Genomic DNA, 24,842 nt, shown 5'->3' with positions numbered 1-24,842 from the left:
TAGCTTGACCGGACGCTATATTGACATGGCAACCACCTCCAGGATGAAAACTACAACAGTACCTGAAGCACTTTAGAGGAGAGCACACAGAACATATTGTTCAGCACTGTAACACTGGCTTCTGAACACAGTAAAGGAGAACATACTTCAAATGCAAAAAAACCCCAAACAAACAAACAAACAAAGGCAAAAAAAAACCTCACACCCCACCCCACCCAGCCTGTCCAAGGAAGAGAGCAATTACTAGAGTTTAACACTCCACAAGCATTTTTGGAAGCAGCTTTTATTGACTAATGGCTTTAATACAATGGCTAGTTACGTATCTGTGAAAAAGAATGGGGTTAACATTGTTGCAGCTGGAATAGGAGTATAAAATGCATGCTAACACTTAAGAGGACTTCTCAAGAATATCTTCACAGACAAGGCTGGTATAACGGCGATGAATTTTGACCTCTGAACAAAACCATTGGATTTGCCATAACGGATGAGTCCACTGGTGCCTATAAAGTCCAATATGTGGCAGCAGCTATTAGCAGATGTTTCAGAGGAAAATGAATATCTTCTATAATGCATCTAACCAATTCTTCAATGGATGCAAAAAAATTTTCCTCATCCTCTAGACAACCAATTTACACTCTGAAGCATAGAATTTGATTAATCTTAGTCAGCATAGCTACAAATATGAAAACAATTGGTCATGGAAATATTCTTAGAAAATAGAGAAAGTTAATCATTTTTCACTATTCCCTTCTTAATTTTCAGTACCTCAGTGAGGACCTCTTCTACTTTCCTTTATAATCCTAGTTTTTACACTCCTTTATCTCATATAATGTTCCACCAGGGCACTAAACATCTGTGTTACCTTTTCTCTGGACCTTTCAATTTCAGCTATATCTTTCAGTGAACAGTCATCTTCACAGCTACTTCAAAGGGCTAAGTTCTCTATGGATCCTATTCTCCAATCATTCAAAGCTCATCACCATGCCTGAGTCAGGTTGACTATGTTTTTCCAATATACGTTACTACCTGTGATTTTCATCTTTCACTATGTTATCCAACGTGTTTATGTCTATCTGGATTTCCCAATAATCTTGCATAACTGTTACCAAATGAAACAACTTAATATCTTAGGTAGCTGAACATCCCTGAATTTTGTGCCAATTTGGATTTCATTCCACATTCATCATCTGGGCCCCATCTCAGAATAGGACAAACCAAAAACTCCAGATCTGAATATCCCACAACTTTGGACAAGGTTAGAGCTGAATCTGAACATGAAAATTCGAGTCCATCTTTACTCATCAGCAGACTTTGCTATCCCCTTTTTTCTCCAAATCTTTAATAACTACATTAAATACACAGGTTCTATTACAGAACCCTTTTAAAAATAGTATTTATATATAAAATGGCAAACCCAAAAACAAACATCCACCAACCCATCTACCCTGTATCCGGTGACAGCCTGAAACAGAAAATGAAGATTTTTATTGTGCCCTGAAGGTAAAATTCAGACAATGTTTCACAAGCAGAAAGTTGAAATTGACAACTGAGAGCACTGACAGCAACCCACAGACAATTAAATCAAAGAACTCTTAACTTGAGCACCCAACAGGCCTCATTTGTTGTGATGGTGCACAGAGGAAGAGCCATTCTCTCAAATAACCAGGTACCACTTGGGGTGTATAGGCCATGAATACCTTGAACTACAATTGAAAAAGAATAGAAAGCCAGTGCAGCTACTGAAAAACTAGTGCAATATGCTGTCTCAGCTAATACTAGCTAACAGGCAGACTGCCACTTTCTGCAAGAACTGTACCTTTTGAGTGGTCTTCAAGTGCATCCCTATGTAGGGCATATTCCAATAAATCAATCTAGAAGCCACAAAAGGTTGGATCAGAAAGAGACAAAGTCTCAACTGTCCACATAAATAAGTGATAACAAGCATCTTTAGCGCTGATGCCAAATGAATCTTCAGGAGTGCAAAGCTCCCCAAAATAGCAAACTTGTTGGATGCAGAGTGAACAAACCGCTCCCAATAATGGATGTCAAAATCCCCACCGACAATACACTCCAGATCATAGAATCATAGAAGATTAGGGTTGGAAGAGACCCCAGGAGGTCTGGCTTCCTATCCACTAGTTTCATCATTGTCTTATCCAATTAAGATCCAGGCAGCTTGCTTTCATCCACATTCCAATCTGAGTCAGGCACTGGGAAAGCTAAGACACAGACCATCTGGGTTTGATGAAAGCAAGTTCTCTGAAATCACCACTGTCCATATTAGTTTTATTATCTCTTCAAATGGTAATACATAAAATTTTAATAGGAGGGGTATCAAAACATAACTTTATTGCACCTCATACTAGAGATCCCATAGGACAGAAGGGAAGCTGCTGTTTCCCACCATCTGGGACCTCTCCAAGAAGAAATAATAGAACCACTCCAGAGGAATATCATCTACCTCACTGTGTTCAGAAAGCATCATGGCCATTGGTATCAAAACCTGCTCTTGTATTACTAGGAAAAGACGGGTTTCAGAGTAACAGCCGTGTTAGTCTGTATTCGTAAAAAGAAAAAAGAAAAGGAGTACTTGTGGCACCTTAGAGACTAACCAGTTTATTTGAGCATGAGCTTTCGTGAGCTACAGCTCACTTCATCGGATGCATAGCATATTGTGGAAAATATGCTATGCATCCGATGAAGTGAGCTGTAGCTCACGAAAGCTCATGCTCAAATAAACTGGTTAGTCTCTAAGGTGCCACAAGTACTCCTTTTCTTTTTTCTTTTTAGGAAAAGACGGGCAGTCTGTCCTTGCCAAGCTCAAGTCAAAAAACCCAACTGAAAAGCATGCAGGATGTGAGGATTCTAGTATGTTCCATATGTGCATTGCTATCATATTGTTTTTCAACAATCTCCTCCACAAAGGGAAAAAGATTGGAAATGGGGCAATAACTGGCAAGTCTGCCAGCACCAGGAAATATTTCGTTGATATCCAGATGCTGGCAGACTTTGATACCAATGGCCATGATGCTTTCTGAACACAGTGAGGTAGATAGTAGTGGATAATGGCACAACTCCCCCAACAGGGAGTATGGACAATCTCAACCAACAGTGAACCCAATTCCTCCTCACCTGACTATACTCGTCATGTGGAGCAAAGGTCCTCTTTCATGTCACAAGAAAGTTTCCCTGAGAGACTTCAGTGCTTTATAGAATAAAGCTGGCCTAAAATTCAGCCAGAGAAATCTGCCTATTGACATCTACAGAGATATAGTTACACTTATGAAAGCAGCTAGACAGGTTCAAATCAGACTGAAAGGAAACAGACAGTTCATCACAACTTGAAAGATTTGACACTGTTTCTGCATGGAGACCCCTAAGATTCACCAGGCTATCAACCACCTGTTCCCCTGGGTAAGAAGAAAAATATGCAGTGCCTTTCATCTACAGATCTCAAAGCACTTTACAGAGTACTACTATCCCCATTTTTTCTTCCACATAAGTTGAAACGAATACAAAGAGTTAAGAGAGCAATATCAGACAGGAAACCACCTGGGAATAAAATCCAGGACTCCTGACTCTCAGTGCTACAGCCTTAGCCACTGAATCCTGCTGCATATTGCTTGGAATTAGCAAGGTCGCGATTTTCCCATTTTATTTTAGTGTTAGATTATCAGTGTTACATTATTAAAAATAAAGCTACCACCTTTTATCCTGTTCATGAATGTGTGCAAAGTAAAGTTATTTGAAGGCAAGACTATAGTGGGGCAAAACATAAGTGCAAGACTTAAACTTTTCATGAGATACTATGATCGCAATTTGTCACACACTTGCTTGGAACAAAAGTTCTTATGGTTTTAATGCTGCTTTTGAATGTGTTTTTAAAGAATTGTGTCAGAAAATATTATTTCCTCTCTGCTGCCTGAGCGAAACAATAGTAAAGCACATGTACTGTATGCAAAAATAAATGGGGTTATTCCTTATCTAATTGCAATTAATTGTCCTTTGTGATTAAAAAATCATATCAACAATTTGTTAAATACAGTTGTTGCTATCTTCAGTCTATCTGCTTTTTTAAAACTGCTTTAAATACCCGCTATTAAATTAAAGGACTGGCATACTAAGGGGAGGGATAATAAAATGCTAGACAATATATTCTGCAGATTGCTTTCAATTAGTTTAATCAAATGTGATCAGCTTTGTAAAAAACCTCTGAAATTACCAGTGTGGTTTTGCAAAACAACAACAACAAAACAAAGCATTTATTTTATGCTTTTGGATAGGTGTTCTGTGCACTTAAAAGAAACCTAGAAGAACAAAACCTCTAACTTTAATTAGATAGACAATCTTCTGAATTTGTCAATGGGTCAATTAAAAAAAATAATGCATCATGAGTTTGATGGCATAACAACAGTAATAACCTATCTTTCAGTATCAAAGGATTTTCCCCCCTTCAAACCTCTCTCTTTTAGTATTATTGGAGAGCTCATCTTCCAGTTTAAATGAATTTCCCTTTAATATCTTCCTTGAGCTGCTGGATAGATGCAGCCTCTTAAAAAATTCAGGCTATCAGTGTGACTGTAAATTGATCCATCTCTGTGGCAGAAGGCCAGGGGCGCTCTTCATCCAGGAAAAAGACCGAGTCTCATCGAACTTGTTTTTCAGGCAAATGATTAATATTCATTTTCTCTAGCCACAGTATTTTCCTATTAATGAGAAAGCATTTCTGAAAGAATCATGGTACTTTATGGATGGTTTGTTCCTGGCACTATACAAAAAAGACCCATCTCCTGATCACTTCAAGGCTATAAATATTTTAAGTTTTATGTTTACTAAATTAGGAAGTAGATTATATTCAAGTGCTAAAATGTGCTAATATATCACTAGTTAGTGATAACTACTCATTGTTAGTGTTGTGGATTTATACAGCGCATTAACAAAAAAAAAATCATTTTTAATGAAAAGTTGAGAATGAGCATAGTTATGACTATGCAATCTTTAAAACAGACACGTAACTCATTAGTACCAGCAGAGGAAATAATCGGTCTGGTGTGAGTCTGAATCCACATAGCCTATTTGCCTTTGGCTCTTTGGTTATGAGATCTGGCATCACTTGGATTATTTCACCTAATCCATCATTAGCTTTCATGTGTCCTATATAAACCTAAATGTAACAAACCCAACTCCTCATCAATTACTACACTGGTTACATTACATGTCAGTGTAAAGCATACATGAATACACATGCTGAACTACATCTTTCTTTCTGAAACATCAATATTTTTAGCACCCTCTTATCACTGCTGAATCTTCCTGTAACAATTTTTACATTCCATTATGAAAGTGCAGTTCTGTACCGTTCTACTCTATTGACATACAACACAGAGCTTTTAAAAAAGCCACCAGTACAAAGATCCACTTTTTTTAAAAAAAAATTGTTACATTCCTTTTAACAGAACCCTGAAAGATGACCTAATTTGTTTTCCCAGAAATCTGTCCATCCATAAATGGTACAAATTGATTTTCTACCATTAGAAACATATTGGGATAAGATAGTAACATTCACAACTGGAAATAAATGTGATAAAAACATATTAATTTGACATGCTTCCTTACTTACCAGTCTTCCACAAATATACAGATGAAGTTTCAAATTCACTTTGTGCTTTAGCTTCCCAGATTCCAAACAGAAGAACCACAAGAACTCCAGTACTACGGATTGAAACAGCAGAAGCCACTGGACCACCGAATAAAGCTGTGCCTCCCTTTCTCACCCCCATGCCTTCAGAAGGCTGCTTCAGTGTCAAAATCTGCAGCACAAAGGGTAACCCTTGTTTGAGTAATTTTCTCCCCTTCAGAATTTCTTCATCGAGAGGGCAGAATGGAAACCTCTTCCCAGCTATTGTGCATGTCAGCTGAAAAGGGAAAACTGTTTAACACCAAGGAACAATAGAGACCTCGGATGCTGCTGCGATTACTGGTACTGCTGCAGCTACTAGTGTGGTTGTTGCTCCCCTCTCTTCCATTCAGTGGTTAGTAGCAGTTTTCCATCAGCTGAGAGAGACAGCTGTCCACAGGGGGCTCCAGCTGACGGAGCAGGTTATCTTGGTCTGGGAGGCAGCAGCAGTCATTTACACCAGCTGGAGAGAGTGAGAGAGAGATGCGGTGAAACACAAACAACACAATGCTGTAATAGCAGTGCATATAGCCACTGCAAAATGCTGCCTTCTGCACACCTCTGTCTAGAGTATCACAAGGACACATACTAATAAAAAAACCACCAGGCACGCTTGTGAGACAAGTAACAGCTCTTAAAAATCAATGATTTTCTAAGCTTTAAGTAAAATCTATGCTGGATTTTTTATTTAATTGCACTGATATAGATGCAGTTCAGAATATAGAACTTGAGCCATATTTTATTTTGGTAACAATATATATGATGTGTTTATCATTTTCCAAACAATCAAAATATTTATAAAGGATTATACATGAACTAAACTGAAACCTCACAAAAAGACTTCAGGAAGCAATGAAAACCTTTTTACTGCATATTACTCAAATGAACCTGTTTCAGGTGATAACATAAAGAAGCCTGTTGAAAGAATGTAAAAAGAGTACACATAGGTGGTTATAACAGCCCTATCCTTGTGGTATCTGAGTTTGGTGTGCACGAGAGACACAGATAAGAAATCACAGTAGCTGATCATTAAAAATTATTGACAATTTAATAAACCACATATAGGCACATCTAAAAACAATTAGCAATGAAGTTCTTATAAAATCTATCATCTGAAAAAACTAAATTGCAGAATTTTATTTTAATTATAGCTGGCCATCTGTTTTTCTTTTTGTTAATATATACATGCGGGGAGAGTGGGAGAAACATCTTACACGTGCACATGATATAAATGTATATTTACACAGGCACATGCGCGCAGACACACGCCTTTTCCATCTAGTCAGCATGCATATACATAGATATGCATACACATGTACATGCACAAAATGTAAACTGTAAGTAATTCAAAGTACTTTGAAGACCCAGTTACCTCTGAGTTTGTAAACAGGAAATTAAATTATACTGAAGACTTTTGATCTAAAATTTACAGGCTACACCAGACTGTCAGGGATACAAGGAAGTGTGGAAAGTGACAAAGCTTTTATTTCTTTTTCAGTGGGGATCTTTTTAAACAAAATTCATCCCCTAATGAACTGAAACAACAACAAGCCTGTTGGCCTAGTTTTCAACAAACTGAAAGGCAAAAAGAGAAATGTTCTCAGAGGAAGAGGGATCGTCACACACCAAAATGGTCCAAAAAAACCACACAACCCAACACTATATGAATGCATTCTAACACCACAGCAACCACACAGTTTTAAATGATGAAGCTACTGCTGCTGAAAGAGGAAACCTTCAGAAAGTCTCTCTTGGGATGCCTGTCATTTTGCAGAACCTTCCCAGACTCAGCCTTTTCACATGCATTAGATTAAAAGCAGCCTTGATCAAATAATTCCCAAATCCTTGCCTGTTTAAATATTCTGACATCAGAGCAAATTAGCAATGTTGAAGGTTGCAAATTTGTCTTTGTTTACTTTCCACTCTGTTATGCCTGTAAAAGGGAATTAAAGGCTCAGGGAGTCCTAGCACTGTGAGGTTGTGATTAAGGGAGATAAGCAAGTGTGGATTACTGTTCCTCAGATGTTGAAAAACAGGCAACAATCAGGAGATTATAGGTTGATAAGGGAAACATAGAAAGCCATGATCCTAACAAATGTATAGCATCCTGATGCAGGACTTGCATTACAGCTAAGGTACAGTAAAAAATGCATGTATCTCACTCATTTCTCTTCCTCACTCTGTGCTGTGTGTTCATTTACAAACCACACAGAACCACTTTACTTTTGCTGTTTGGTGCGACAAAATGTAATGCTGCGTTAAACCAGGGAAGTCCTTTGAATTTATAGCTCAGGGACATTTCACAGGGAAATCTTATGATTTACATTAGGGGATAAGTATACTTGGCATAATGAAATTTATATGTAACTTATTTAGAAATAGGATTATGAATAGATTCTCTGTTTGAGAAAATACCTTTTATATTCAATAAGGAATCTGTGACAGTAGTTTGTGTTCTACTTTAATTACATAAGTAGATAAATAGTTTATCTTTCACAGTCCTTTGAAAAATAAAAGTAAAAATGGTAGCTAATAGCCATTTGTGTTTGTGCCAGGGGAGAAGTCAGACTTACAGGGCTACAAGGCCAAGAGGGGTCCCTTTTCAAAGGCACTAAATCTAATGGAGCATGGAAGATTTTACCCTGCGTTTATATGAATCTTGTAAGAATATCACTATACATATTTTGTACATGACCCTAGGGACACAGTCTAGCCATGCAGTTGGCACAGTACAACAAATGGGTCTGGAATTGTTTCTAATATAAACACACATCTGTATCGTGTATGTGTGTTTGTGTGTGTAGACAACACACACACACAAAGTCATATTTCCGTCACACGCTTCTGAAAATTTACAAGAAGCAGACTATTGAAAGTCATATTAGCCCCAATGTGGCACACTGATTTCACTTTTGAATATGACTGCAACTTTTTTCAAATTATCAAACAAATATATAAACATGAGTATAAATATGCAAACAAAACATATAAAATACAATAAATATGCAAAAATAATTATATCCTCAGTTTGTCTTGTCTAGCTGGGATAGATTTGGAGCTGTTTGGTAATACTTTATGAGTACTGTACCATATAAAGATCTGGTTTAGGGGATGTTTATGTATGAATTTACTGGGTTGACTTAACAGAAGATAGTCTGGGGGAAAAAACAAACACAAAGGTGAAGAGAAAAAAATGGCTTCTGATAGGTCACCCCTTGATAAACACTTTAGGGTTCTTAAGAGAAAATGCCCAAACTATTGGATCTGAAGATTCTATCTCCTCTCCAGCCAACCTACAAAACTGTTTTAACAGGACAGGAAAAGGCCGGCAAACACAAAAGAACATGGGTAGCTTACAAGAGAGGCCTTCTCAAGAGAGGGGGTAGTTGCTTGGGGGAAACCTGAATGAGAAACAGGCACCAGCTGAGGATGCCTGAAGTAGAGTGGTGTGAATTACTTGGTTCATTGGCAATTTCAAAGATGTCAAAATGAACAATGTTATGACGGGGGGGGGGGGAATCTGTTTTGTTTTAGTCTGTTTTTTCAACACAGACATTTGGGCAAAACAGGCACAAATTCACAAAAAGCGTAGGGATCACCAAATTTTTCATTTGTGCTGAAAAAAGACTCAGCTGAAAAAAATTCACCCAGCTCTAACATGAACGAGATAGGCCTGCTATGCTACCATCAGGGGATAGTAACTCTTTAGATAAGACAGACATGCATGCAGACTGTTGTTTTAAAATACTTTTTCTCTACATGCTTTGTTCCTACTGCTAAAACAAACAATACTTGGGTTTTGAGATGACTGTCCAGTCACTGTATTCCATTGGTCACAGACTCCTGAAAGGAAGACCAGCACATGCCTGAACTCACACAGACCTGCTTAGTAAGAAGGTTGGATATACAGGGTATTGCAGCCTACGGCACAGTCTCAGGCCTTGTCTACACCACCAGAGTAAGCTGACCTAAGTTTTGCTACTCCAGCTACGTCATTCACGTAGCTGGAGTCGACATACCTTAGATCAATTTACTGCAGTGTCTACACTGTGCTGCGTTGACACGAGACACTCTCCCTTCGACTTACCTTACTCCTCTCGTTCCGGTGGAGTACTGGAGTCAACCGGAGAGCGCTCTGTGGTTGATTTAGCGAGTCCTCACTAGCACCACTAAATAGACACCTGCTACATTGATTGCAGCCGCGTCAATCCCCGGTAAGTTTAGATATGGCCTAAGAATGGGAGAATTGCAAAATTCCACCCCAAGATAGGTAAAGGCAGGGGATATCTAAGAGGGCACACACAGAGAGACCAGAAAGGGGACAACAATTAAGCTAGCCCAGTTACTGTGACAAAAGCCATTCAGAACCAAACAATGAAATTATATCTTGATAGTTAAAAAAAAATATTATGGAGGTACATTATAGATTTGTCAATTAGTAAAGCTATGGTTATATTCAGGCTTCTGCCATAATCCCATGTATTCACATGTTATTTTGGGGATTCTTTGGTTGAAATTTTCCATGCTTAGTCTTCACTCATTTTTGTATTATGGAACCTTAGAAGTTGAAACTTTACAAGTTTGTATCCTATATTTCTACATACTTCCCTCTTGCGCCTCTCAAAAATACCCTCATTAGTTTCAAATATTGTTTGTAAATAAGCACCACAAAATTTCCATTAAGTTTTGAGGTCTGCATCAAACAACCAATGATACAGAATTTCCCTCTCTGTGATATATGTTTATGACACTTTATTTGGAATTGAACCTTTATTCTTGTATGTGCAATCTGGCAGAGTCTTCATATTGTAAGAACTGCAATTTTTGAATTGCTGACTTCTAATTGTTTCAGTTTATAACGTGAATGTAACATTTGTATTTGTAAAACTAGAATGGGTATTGTAATTTGCCAATTTATTTAAGATGGTCAAATGACCAAACTAACTGTTATAGGTCAAAGAGTACATTTTAGATTATCCCTTTTATTGGATTAAGTCTTGATTAAGTTCTGAAACACACAGACTTCTCATATCCTAAAAGACAGGCCGTTGACAGTGCAAAATTGACCTAAAAGGGTATTCCAATTACATAAAGTGCTGGCAACCCCTGGTCCACTGCAGGAACCTGTAGCTAACCTACATAGACACAAAAGTGGGTTATGCTAATGAAGGAAGTATGGATTAGGGTTTAGCATATCCATGGGCAACCTCAGTCACAGGTGCAGTTTAGCTACCCTCCCTTGGGCAGAAGCTCTTTAGGCACAATGGTCTCGACTCAGACAAGCACATTTTGCATTCTCCTGCTCAGAAGAGGTAAGTCAAGCCTTTAATACTTTATTGTTCATTAACCTAATAAAAAGGATCATTTCCATCATTTTGTTCTTTTGTCTAATATGAATACCACTTTCATATCTTGTCATTGCTCACAAATTGGCCAATAATCACACTCCCTTGGCCCACAGTCCAAAAATTAGAACTTCAAGCACTAGTGACAATGGATTTTGCCTTTAAGATTAAACTGCATTTTAAGTGGTTCTCAATCTTTTCCACAGTAGGACGCCCCTTACCTCATAACCCTCTTCCTATCTGGCTGGGATCTTGTTGGGACTGCCCTCCCATTTAGCAATATGGGAAGGCAAGGGTGATCATGACCCCCACTACTTGTTCCTAATCCCCAGGTCAAGAACTCATGGTTTAACAAGTACATGAGAAACTTAATTTGTCTTAGTTACATATGTTTTAGGTGTTCCAAAATAAATGTTTAAATATACCCAGAAAAGACAAGGTTATACAAACAAAGTCACATAAACATACGTCTCTGTCAACCCTCCACACTGGTAGTATAACAATGTCATTACCACACTTCAGGACACTAACTTATGAGTCCCAGTGGAGAAAAGGTGGATGTATATTCACAGACATTCATTTGTGCAAGACACAGTAGCCATACGGGCAACCTCTATAAACTTTCCAGATAAATGATTGACAAAGGATACTAGAGGAGTAATCTTTTGTTTTATAGAAAGCCATGTGATTAAAGTTAAAACCTATTATGAAAATATAGCAGAATTTAACCACAGAGCATCATAATAAGGCACATAAAGTTAGCCAGTCCTGCTAGATCATTGTTTCTTTGTTATTGCTTTTTAAAATAAAAAGCAGTTTATGTATTAAACATTACAAATGGTTGCATGATAAAGATTTCATAGAGTTGAAGGCCAGAAGGAACAATTAGTTCATCTAGTCTCACCTCCTGTATATCACAGACCATTACATTTCACCCAGATAATCCTATATTGAGAACAATGATTTTAGTTAGACTACAACATTTCAGTCCTGAGGAGACCAAATGATCTCTGGCACAGCCCTATCCACAGGCAGAGAACAAGAGAGATTGAGGTGCCACCAATGCCCCTACAAGGTGAGATATGCCCAGATGATCCTAGCAGGTGAGCTATGCTGCAGAAGAAGGCACACACACACACACACACAAAAGTTTCCTACAGGAAAATTCCTTTCTGACCCCAAATCTAGCAATCACCAAGACCCTGAGCAAGTGATCAAGATATATCAACTAAGAATCCGAGAAAGAGGTGTCATGTCACCACAGACCACTGGTCCACTCCATCTGGTATCCAGCTGTGACCTATCCCTGATGCTTCAGAGTAAGGCAAAAAACAAAAACAGACAATCACACCATCTCTCAAACATCAAGCCAGTTGTGCACTGGGGGAGGGAGGAATTCCTTCCTGACCTCTGCAACTGACTGTTTAAAGCCCGGAAGCAGAGATTTGATTGTGGTCATTGTTTTAAATGCAGAGCTGCAAGAGTTAAGAGCATGTACAGGGAAATGCAAACAATCCTGTTCTCTCCATGTCTCATGAATGATGGGAATGAACAGGGGGACTCACTCACAGGTTAATAGATTCCAAGACCAAAAGGGTCCACTATGATCATCTAGCCTGTCCCCCTGTGCACACAGGCTGTAGAAGTTCTCCCAGAAGATGAATTAAACCATATCTTTCACAAAAATATTTAATCTCACTTTAAAGACGCCAGATGATAGTCCACCACTTTCCCTGGTGAATTATTCCAGTGTTTAACTAGCCTTACTGCTAGGAAATCATATCTTATTTCGAGGTGGAAATTGTCTAACTTCATCTTCCAGTCATTGGTGCTTATGCATTTGTCAGCAGGATTAAAAAACACCACTATCAGATATCATTTCCAAGTGTAAGTGCCTATTCACAGTGATCAAAGCATCTCTCCAGGTACAGCAATTAAAAGCTGCCAGCTGGCCCGTGTCAGCAGAGGTGGATTAAGAACACAGAGCATTTGGGCCCCCTAAACTCCAGGGGTGCTGGAACTAAGGCTGGAGTCCTGGGGGCCATACTCCCCCTTTAAAAGTAGGAGGCCCATGCCTGCCCACTTTTAAACTTGAGCAAAGTAGCCTCAGGGAGGTGCAGAGTGGCAACTGGGGCTGCACTTTGTGGCAGGGGACACAAGGTGATCAGCTCTCCTGTTGTGAAGCACAGCCCCTGCTAATAGCACCAGCTTCTTCCCAGTGCGGGGGGGAGAGAGGAAGGACTAAGATGGGCCTTAGCCCCCTCTCATCATGGGGATCCACCCCCTACTCCTCCTCTTCCCCCCGAGTCCATGCCCCATGACCAGGCTAGAAGCCAGAGCCAGGAAGTGGTAAGAGCCACTCAGGGATCCCAGGCCACGTGGGGAGCCCCGGACCCTCCACCTGCCCTGGGCGGCTCTTACCATAGCCTGGCTCTGGCTTCCAGCCTGGCCAAGGGGCGGGGCTTCAGTGGAAAGAATAGGAGAAGAGGGTGGAGTCCCAGGCAGAAGAGGAGGAGCAGGGCCACAGATCCTGCACTGGGAGCCTCCTCACTTCTACACAGGTTCCAGTGCTCCTGCGGGGTCCCCCAAATTGGCCAGACATCCTGGGCATGGGCTTTAAGGAGGAAATTTTGCTAACCCAGTAACATGCCTAAACCACTGCCCAGCAGCTGAAATACCAATTTTTATGCTTATTGCTCAAAGCAGCTGTAAGGCCTTTGTAGTAGCCATAACACAAGTAACAGACCAGTAGGAGAGGGAGACGTGAGTGACCACAAAAAGAGTAAACATGACCTTGTGCCTTCCTGACTTGAACTTTTTCTGAAGCTTTTGGTTTTGCAAGATGGAAATTCTGGCAATAGTTAACTATTGCCATGTGAAATACAGCTGGTTAACTGGTGGAAAACTACAGGGTGGAAAACTCCACGCTTACCTTAGCTTCTGCTCAGCAGGTTTTTTTGTTTGTGTTTTTGTTTTTTGGGCGGGCGGGGGGGACATCTGGATGAACAAGCTATGTAATACTAACAAATTGCATATAAAAAGAGGAAGAAACCTGAGGTTGATGGACACTTGGACACCTCTGAAGTTCTCCTGCATACAGAAGGCTGGTCACTGGACATCTACAGTTATCCACTCGAAACCTCCTCAAGACCCTGGGTAAATCTGATTCTGGGGGTAATCTGGGGTGCTCTACTAACCTCTTGCAGACATGTGTTAGTGCTGAAACTAAATAAAGTAGAAGCTTTGAATGAAAGCACTTTTGTTTGCCTGTTTGCATCAACTATCGACCGGATGGCCGTGTCCCCATTGACTTATTTTCTGCCACCACCTTGCAAAGACTAAAGTTATCAAGAGCTTTCGGTTCAGCAAAAACCCGATTAACAGGGCCCAATGGGCCAATGCGTTAATCCGCCACTGCATGTCAGCTGACTCAGACTTAGACGCCAGGGCTGTCAAAATGCAGTGTAGCTGTTTGGGCTCCAGCTAGAGCCTAAGCTCTGGGACCCCGCAAGGAGGGAGAGTCCCCGTGAGCCCAAGTCAGCGGACATGGGCCAGCTGGTGGAGTTTAACTGCAGCATACACATACCCTTAGTGTTCTCTTTGATAAGCTACATTGAGTTTGTTAGGCCTCAAATTGTAAGGCTTGTTTTCTAGTCCCTGGATCATTTTTGTGTCTTCTTTGAGCTTGCACCAGTATTTTCACATCCTTTGTGAAGTGTAGACACCAGCACTGAACACAGTATTCTAGTAGCAGCAGTCTTACCAATGGTATATACAAAGGCAAAATCACTTTGCTATCTCTACTTGATATTCTTGTTTACATACATCCAAATATTGCACTAGCCCTTTTGCCACAGCATTGCACTGAGACTTCATGTTGAGGCGGTTATCTACAACAGTGGCTCTCAAGCTCTTCAGACTACTGTACCCCTTTTCAGGAGTCTGATTTGTCTTGTATACCTCCAAGTTTCACCTCACTTAAAAACTACTTTCTTAGAAAATCAGACATAAAAATACAAAAGTATCACAGCTACACTATTACTGAAAAATTGCTTACTTTCTCATTCTTACCATATAATTATAAAATAAATCAATTGGAATATAAATATTATGCTTACATTTCAGTGTATAATATATAGAGCAGTAGAATCAAGTCATTGTCTGTATGAAATTTTAGTTTGTGCTGACTTTGCTAGTGCTTGTAGCCTGTTGTAAAACTAGGCAAATATCTAGATGAGTTGATGTACCCTCTGGAAGACCTCTGTATCCCACCAGTGTACACGTACACTGATCTACGATAAGCCCTAAGTCCTTTTCTGGTCCACTGCTTTCCAAGACAGTGTCTCCCATCCTATCAGTATAACCCAGGTTATTGGTTCCCAGAGGTATTACTTTGCACAGGGCTGTATTAAAAACACATTTTGTTGGATTGTGGCCATTTAACCAGATGATTCAGATCACTAACAATAACCTGTGTTCCTCATTATTTACTACCCCACTAATCTTTGTGACACCTGCAAACTTTACCAGGAAAGATTTTATATCATTGCCTAGATTGTTGCTAAAATTATTAAATAGCACTGAACCAAGAACTTAGTGGGGGACCCCACTAGTACTGGGCCCACTCACTGATATCTCCCTATTAACAAGTGATTTTCAGATTTGTCATTTAGCCAGTTTTTAATTAATCTAATCTGAACCCTGTTAATTCCAAATAACACGATTTTTAAAATCAAAGTGTCATCTGATACTAAGTCAAATTCCTTGGAGAAAACCAAGTATAATATAATACAGTTGCATACATCAAACAGACCTGTAATCTTGTCAAAAATAGACAATAGGTTTGTTTGACAAGACCTACCTTGCATGAAACTATGCTGACTGGCATTAATTATATTTTTAGCCTCAATTTTTTTGTTGATAGGGTCCCAAATTAATCATTCCAGGATTTTCCCTGGGATCGATATCAGGCTAACCAGACTATAATATCCTGGCTCATCCCTTTTACCCTTTTAAAATACTGAAACTACATTAGTAGTCTTCCAATTCTTTGGAATATCCCCAATTTTCCAAGATCTGTTAAAAATTAACATCAGTGGTTCACAGAGCTCCTCAGCTAGTTCATTTAAGACTAGGGTTTCCACGTCTCCAGGAATTAAAGATTAATTTTAATGAAAGATTATGTCATGTGATGAGGGGGCCATTTAGGGATCCGGGGCAAAAATTGGGGATCGGTCCTGCTTTGAGCAGGGGGTTGGACTAGATGACCTCCTGAGGTCCCTTCCAACCCTGATATTCTGTGATTCATATTCTATGAACCTCCAGGAATATGTCCAACCAAAACTGGCAACCCTACTTAAGACTCTTGGATGCAAGTTATCCAGGACTGATTTTAAACTTTCTGTTCCATCCACATCATCATATGGGATAGATAAATCCTCCTGCTTAGCTCCAAATATACAGCAAAAATATCTATTGAACATTTTGCCTTTTCTATATCACTATTTAAAATTTTACTACCTGCCTCAAGCAATAGATCTATACCTCTCTTAGGGTTTTTCTTGTTTCGAACATGAAATGCCTTTTTATCGTCTTTCACCCTACTGGCCATTGACATTTCACTGATTCATTTGGCATACCTTACTGGTCACCTACATTTTTTTAATTTTCCAGTGAATAAAAGTCACATTTACCTTCTCTCTCTCTATTTATGTTTTTATCATTACTTCTACATCTCCTTTTAACTAGGATGTCTCCCTGCCCAGCATAACTTGTTTCATGTCTGTGGAATCACGGCTGTTTAGGCACCCAGTATGATTTCCTTGAACAAGTCCCAGTTTTTGTTAACACTTCCCACTTAAATTTATGTTACCAGTTATGCCAATAATTACTTTAAGCACTAGAAAACTGACCCTTCTGAAGTTCCAGATATACACATTACAGGTTGGTGCCATAGTCTGTTTGCACAAAGTAAATGTAGCCAGATCATGCCCACTGATACAAAGGCAACCACTAATTTTTAGGTCAGCCATTAACTCTTCTTTACTGTCAGAGTGAGGTTCAGTATTAAATTACCCTGTGTTGAATGCACCACTTTCTATGTTAAGAAATCATCTATTGTTTTAGATATTCTAAAGAAATTTTGTTTCTGGCCCCGTGAGATGTACAGCAAGCGTTCCTCAGATTGATAACCCATGATACCACATTTCTTTCTACATACCATGGACAGATACCTCAAGAGCAGTTTGTCCTTTACTCCAGTGAGATTTGGTGGTCAATTACAGATGACCACCTGTGCCCCATCTTTAAATGTACTAATTTGAACTTTAATCTTTAAATATTTGAGGTCCTGTGGTTCTGTATTGTCTATGATTCTTTAACAGGTCCAGATGTCAGTGTTTAATGTAAAACGGCATTTGCCTCCCCTTTTACCAATTCTATCCTTGTTAAACAAGTTGTAGCAATTGATTTTAACAGTCTTCCATCGAAACCAAACTTCAGTATTACCAACCATATCATGTTACCTCTCAAACATGACGATCACAAACTCCACTTGTTTATTGCATAGGCTCCAAGCATTAGTATATAGATCATTAAAACTGTGTTCCTTACATGCCCCTTAGTGCTTGGATTTGTTATATACACGATGCCTTGAGGTTAGTTTGCATATTTGGATGTTTGTACCATGATTGCCACTCTATCACTCTCCTCCTGCATGGTTAGTTTAAAGACCTTACAACCACCCCACCTAGTCTATTGTCCAGGAGATGGGTACCCTATTACTTAGATGGAGGAACTCAAAACCATATAATCTCCTCTCTCCATAGTAGGTCCCCCGTGTTTCCCCCTACACCACTTAACTAACTGTTCACCTCCAGTATCTTCACCTTCTTTTCTCTCAAGGGGCAGGAAGGATTTCTGAAATCATATTCCTCTCCTTCAGCTCCCTTCTCAGATCCTTGAGGTCTTCCAGGATCTGTGGAGTGGTGCCTGATGTGGTGTCACTGCTGCCAAAAGAGTCGCTCCTGCTGACCTCACAATCCTATTTAGTCTTGCAGCGATGTCCTTCGTCTTCACTTGCACAAGGCTGAACATTGTCCTTCCATCCCTTGCAGAACGTTCTGTCCCCTCTTCTTAGCATGGAGTCCCTAATCAGGACTAACCAGTCATGAATGTTTTCTTGGGCTTGTCCATCTTGTATGAGCTGCACAGCAGTTCTCAGTTCTTTCTTCCACTAGCTGGTCCTTTCCTCTGGTTGGTTCTTGCAGGTTGTTCTCTATGTTACTCAGTGCCTGGAAGTGATTCAGTGCTTTCAACTCTGAACGTAGCCTCCACCTTCTCCTATTTTTGGTGGTGACAAATTTCCAGTCTTCTCCACTGCTCTGGGATCTACTATGGTACTGACTGGATCTGTGTATCCAGGAAATCCTTTACATTCCTTATATGTCACAAAGTGGTCAGCTGTTTCTAAAGACCACAAACCTTTTCCATCAGGACTACCAGCTTGTACTTCATACAGTCTCCTCTGCCTTCAGGCAGAAAGCAGAACATGACACATCTAATACAAGTCACAAATAGCTGACGACTCTCCATCTTTGTTGCTGGGGTGAAGCTGTACCTATAAAGCAAAGCCCCCAAACTTCCTCCTACAAACTCCCATGGAAATTACACCTTCACCTGCTCCCTATTTGCTATTCTAATGTTAGCTGTTATCTATGTAGCTATGTCTACACTTGAAGCTAGGGCTGCGATTCCCAGCTTGCGTAGACATACTCATGCTAGCTCTCATTGAACTACCACACTAAAAATAGTAGAGTAACCACGGTGGCATGGGCAGCAGTGAGTAGAAGCACAGGCTAGCTGTACTGTGTATGTATTCACAGGGTTCAGCTGGGTTTGTACTCAGAACAGCGAGCTCGTGCTGCCACTCGCTGCTGCTTGTACTACTGTGGCTACACTACTATTTTAGCATGTTAGCTCCATGAGAACTAGCACAAGTACATCTACATGAGCTGGGAATCACACCCCTTGCTCCAGCTGCAGGCATATCCTTAGTTACTCCCTGCAGTTCTTACATTCGAAAGATGATCTCCCCGGGAGTCAAAGTGAGTCTCTCTGCTCCTTAGCCTGCTCACTGCAGGATTATATTCCACAAGCCATCTGCCTGGGAGTAGCATCTGCCTGAACTGGGTTTTTTCCCCTGACCTAGGGTTACCTACAGAAGCCTACCTGTTCCCTGCAGCTCTCCAGATAAGAGACTATAACACACATTGTGTGGCAATTATGTAGAGAGCCAAACCTAGAAAGTGAGCACAAGACGCAAATTTCTTAGCCAGCAGGTAACAAAAGCTGGTTTACAAAGAATTATCCTGCATGTGCTTGTGAAAGCTTCAGAGTCTCCTTCTCCCCTGGAGATATTATTTATATACATGCATGTATACACACTCACACTTTACATTAAACACACACACATGCACAGGCAATATGACAGAACCAACAAATAGGAGAAGACGAGAATATAAGTGAAACTCATTTGGATAAAAATTGCTTTCCTTCTTGAATCATATGGGAAATAGCATCTAGACTTGAACAGCATTAGACTTGCCTTCGCAAATCACATTTGCTTCAGCTTAATTTATTTCCAAGCAGCAATTTTCATTTTAAATAAACAAACCATAGTGGCATGAATGGCATGAAAGGGACAAGTGCTGCCAATGATAAAGTACAACCAAAAAGAGCTCCACAGTAGCAGTGTGTTTGTGCCTCATATCTGGTAATATCGTTAATTTCTAAACTGGCCGCATGTTGCCACTTACTGATGAGGCTATTCTTTTATTTCTTTTGCATCTCCCAAAATAATTATTTTTTCTATATAATTATAATTAATAAATAAATAAATAAATATTTTTTCTTCAGTTTTCAACATGCAATTATTTATTTTCCCACACAATTAAGGGAAGTACTGTGTCTTTCCTGTATTCATAATATTCTGAACAATGGAATAGAAAACTACTTACAATTTTAGCCTCTCCACATCACACTGATTATGTAACCATTCTTCTGTATATTCCACTCTGACTGTTTCATTGGGCTAGATTTTTTTTTTTTAATTTTAGAAAATGTAGTACATAAGTTGCACAACCCCAGAGACGCATTTTGCCTCAGACACCACCACCCCCACGACACAACTGCCTCCCTGCTTCCCTCTTGTCCTGGGTGGCTAGAAGATCGTAGTAATTTCCTGATGACCTACATCAATAGCAAATGATGATGCCCCCCACATGCCACCCGTCCATGTTGGTCAGCAAGTAACGGTGTGGAATCAAAGTTTTTTCTCCAGCTTCTGGTCCACATGCTTTTGGGATGAGAAGGGAAGTTAGTAGGTATGCAACATTTGCTTATTTTATGTGCCCAGACCCAAAGTCCACGTAGCCCACACAATGGTTTAAATAAGAGTTTTTGCTTTCCCTTCTTTCCTTGTGTGGTTCCATAGTCCAAGTCCCATTCTATTCCTGTGTTTGGTGAAGATCTGTCTCTGTTGCACATATTTTAGTGTAGAAGGGAATCTGCTAGAGTAGGATCTATAAAAAAAATTGTTTTGATATCTTTATCCTAGAATGCTGTACACAGTGCTCTCTTAGGGGTTTGCTCCAGGCTTTTGAGCACTATTCATTGCTCAGTGGGAATGTATGCATGATGTGTCTTCCATCAGTGTTATTTAGTCCAGTGAGTGAAACAATAGTGAAAGTGGAATGGGTGGACAAACATATATTATGTTTATTATTATATATATTATTAATATATAATTATTATAACAAAATTATGCAACAGTTATCTTTTCAAATCTGTCAGGGTCCATTTTTGAGGTCTAAAATGTAATCTATTCATGTTGTCTGAATCTCATGGCCAAAGAAAGAAAAATAGTGACCCAAATGGACAAAAAGTATTATTTGAGGGATACAGTATACGTGGCCTCTAGGTGTCACACTTGACCACATTTAGGTCGGAGTAAATTGTTCATGGGTGGGGAATGCCTGTGTCATTTTTTGCCTTTGAAAGTGTAGCATTTAGCCTTTTCTTTTCCCCTAACTTGTTATTCAATTCTTCAGCTAAAAAAAGACGGCAAGCTGCTGCCTCTCTCACACTGTCATCATCCAGTTTTAATTTGCCCTGTATAACAAAGGTACGTGTTTGTTGTTAAAAACAAAGGCAGCACAACAGCACAATGTTTGTTTAAATTACATGATCCTGCTTTTCTTGTTCCTTAAACTTGGTGAATATCTGAGGAAACTTAAGTGGTATATGGTGAGTAGGTCAGCATAGCAGGGGGTAAGGAAGAATGACCACATCCAAGAAGTGTTAGGAAAAGATTATCAGTTTGTACATAAACAGAAGAACAACCATACTGGTTCAGACCAAAGGTCCATCTAGCCCAGTAGCCTGTCTTCCAACAGTGGTCACTGCCAGGTGCCTCAGAGGGAACGAACAGAACAGGTAATCATCAAGTGATCCATCCCGTCACCCATTCCCAGCTTCTGGCAAAGAGATGCTAGGGACACCATCCCTACCCACCCTAGCTAATAGCCATTGATGGACCTATCCTCCATGAATTTATCTGGTTCTTTTTTGAACCCTGTTAGTGTTTTGGCCTTCACAACATCCTCCGGCAAGGAGTTCCACAGGTTGACTATGCACTGTGTGAAGAAACACTTCCTTTTGTTTGTTTTAAACTTGCTCCCTATTAATTTCATTTGGTGACCCCTAGCTTTTGTGTTCTGAAAAGGAGTATATAACACTTCCTTGTTTACTTTCTCCACACCAATCATGATTTTATAGACCTCTATCATATCCCCCCTCTAGTCGTATCTTTTCCAAGCTGAAAAGTCCCAGTCTTTTTAATCTCTCATCATATGGAACCTGTTCCATACCCCTAATCACTCTCGTTGCCCTTTTCTGAACGTTTCCCAGTTCCAATATATGTTTTTTGAGACTGGACGTCTGGACGGAGCACTCAGGATGTGGGCGTACCATGGATTTATATAGAGGTAATATGATATTTTCTATCTTATCTCTCCTTTTCTTAATGAGTCGCAACATTCTGTTTGCTTTTTTGACTGCTGCTGCAAAATTGAGTGGATGTTTTCAAAGAACTATCCACAATGACTCCAAGATCTCTTTCTTGAGTGGTAATAGCTAATTTAAACCCCTTCATTTTATATGTATAGTTGGGATTATGGTTTCCAATGTGCATTACTTTGCATTTATCAGCATTTAATTTCATCTGCAATTTTGTTGCCCAGAAACCCAGGTTTGCGAGATCTTTTTTGTAGCTCTTCACAGTCTGCTTTGGACTTAACTATCTTGAGTAGTTTTGTATCATTTGCAAAATTTGCCACCTCACTGTTAACCCCTTTTCCCAGATCATTTATGAATATGTTAAATAGGACTGGGCCCAGTACAGAACTCTGGAAGATATTACTATTTACCTCTCTCCATTCTGAAAATTGACCATTTATTCCTACACTTTGTTTCCTATTTTTTAGGCTGTTACCAATCCATGAGAGGACCTTCCCTCTTAGGCCATGACAGCTTACTTTACTTAAGAGCCTTTGATGAGGGACCTTGTCAAAGACTTTCTGAAAATCTACCTACACTAGATCCCCCTTGTCTACATGCTTGTTGATCCCCTCAAAAAATTGTAGCAGATTGGTGAGGCATGATTTCCCTTTACAAAAACCATGTTGACTCTTCCTCGACAAATTCTGTTCCTCTATGCGTCTGACAATTCTGTTCTTTACTATAATTTCAATCAGTTTGCCTGGTTCTGAAATCAAGCTTACCAGCCTGTAATTACCAGGTTCGCCTCTGGAGCCCTTTTTAAAAGTTAGCATTACATTAGCTATCCTAAAGTAATTTGTTACAGAACCTGATTTAAATGATAGGTTACAAATCACAATTAGTAGTTCTGTAATTTCACATTTGAGTTCCTTCAGAACTCTTGGGTGAATACCATCTGGTCCTGGTGACTTATTACTGTTTAATTTATCCATTTGTTCCAAAATCTTCTCTAATGACACCTCAATCTGGGACAGTTTTTCAGATTTGTCACCTAAAAAGAATGGCTCAGGTTTGGGAATCTCCCTAACATCCTCAGCCATGAAAACCAAAGCAAAGAATTAATTTAGTTTCTCTGCAATGACCATATCGTCCTTGAGTGCTCCTTTAGCATCTCAGTCATCCAATGGCCCCACTGGTTGTTTAGCAGGCTTCCTGCTTCTGATGTACTTAAATTTTTTTCTGCTATTATTACTTGAGTCTTCGGCTAGCTGTTCTTCAAATTCTTTTTTGGCCTTCCTAATTATATTTTTACACTTCACTGGCCAGAGTTTATGCTCCTTTCTATTTTCCTCACTAGAATTTAACTTCCACTTTTTAAAGGATGCCTTTTTGCCTCTCACTGCTTCTTTTACTTTGTTGTTTAGCCATGGTAGCACTTTTTTGATTCTCTGTGTTTTTTAATTTGGGGTATACATTTAAGTTGAATCTCTATTATGGTGTCTTCAAAAAGCTTCCATGCAGCTTTCAGGGATTTCACTTTTGGCACTATACCTTTTAATTTCTGTTTAACTGATTTCCTCATTTTTGTTTAATCCCAACTTCTGAAATTAAATGCTACAGTGTTGGGCTGCTGTGGTGTTTTTCCTGCCACAGGGATGTTAAATTTAATTATATTATGGTCACTATTACCAAGCAGTCTGGTCCGGTACCTCTTGGATCAGATCCTGCGCTCCACTTAGGACTTAATCAAGAATTGCCTCTCCTCTTGTGAGCTCCAGGACTAGCTGCTCCGAGAAGCAGTAATTTAAGGCATCCCGTCCTGAGGTGACATGTACCCAGTCAATATGAGGATAGCCAAAATCTCCCATTATTACTGAAAGAAAAGGAGTACTTGTGGCACCTTAGAGACTAACAAATTTATTTGAGCATAAGCGTTCGTGTTAGTCTCTAAGGTGACACAAGTACTCCTTTTCTTTTTGCGGATACAGACTAACACGGCTGCTACTCTGAAACCCATTATTACTGAGGTTTTTTTAATTTTTACAGCCTCTCTAATCCCCCTGAGCATTTCACAGTCACTACTGCCATCTTGGTCAGGTGGTCGTAGTATATCCCTACTGCTATATTCTTATTATTCAAGCATGGAATTACTATCCATAGAGATTCTAAAGTACAGTTTGGTTCATTTAAGATTTTTACTTCATTTGATTCTATGCTTTCTTTTACATAGAGTACCACTCCCCCACCATCACGACTTGTTCTGTCCTTCTGATGTACCCTGGTATTACTGTGTCCCATTGATTATCCTCATTACACCAAGTTTTTGTGATGCCTATTATATCAATATCCTCATTTAATACGAGGCACTCAAGTTCCCTATCTTATTATTTAGACTTCTAGTATTTCTACATAAGCACTTTAAAAAACTGTCACTATTTAGCTGTCTCCCATTACATGATGTAATTGAATGGGACCCTTTTTCATTTGACTGTTTCTCATCAGATCTTACCCATAGTTTATCATCTTCCATCCTCTTCTCCTTACTGGTAAATAGAGTCTCTCCATGAATAGATCCTCCTCTAAGGGATGTCTGAACCACCCCTAAGGGATGTCTGAACCACATGCTCCTCTGCACCTGACAGCTTTTCCCCAGCCCTTAGCTTAAAAACTGCTCCACAACCTTTTTAATTTTAAGTGCCAGCAATCTGGTTCCATTTTGGTTTAGGTGGAGCCTATTCTTCCTGTATAGGCTCTCCCTTTCC

General features: G+C 39.6%; 1 protein-coding gene across 1 annotated transcript in view; it reads right to left on the bottom strand.

The window, feature by feature from the left end:
* The window catches only part of THSD7A (thrombospondin type 1 domain containing 7A), a 496,216-nt gene that overhangs the window by 306,160 nt on the left and 165,214 nt on the right, over positions 1-24,842 (bottom strand). The window contains exon 3 of the mRNA XM_074945848.1: positions 5,621-6,140. Within this exon, the coding sequence (XP_074801949.1) occupies positions 5,621-5,780 (160 nt within the window). The 5' untranslated portion in view covers positions 5,781-6,140. The remainder of the gene's footprint in view (positions 1-5,620; positions 6,141-24,842) is intronic.

The sequence above is a fragment of the Natator depressus genome, chromosome 2 (genome assembly GCF_965152275.1).
Source record: "Natator depressus isolate rNatDep1 chromosome 2, rNatDep2.hap1, whole genome shotgun sequence".
Classification (NCBI taxonomy): domain Eukaryota; kingdom Metazoa; phylum Chordata; order Testudines; family Cheloniidae; genus Natator; species Natator depressus.
This window is presented reverse-complemented; position numbering and strand designations above follow the sequence as displayed.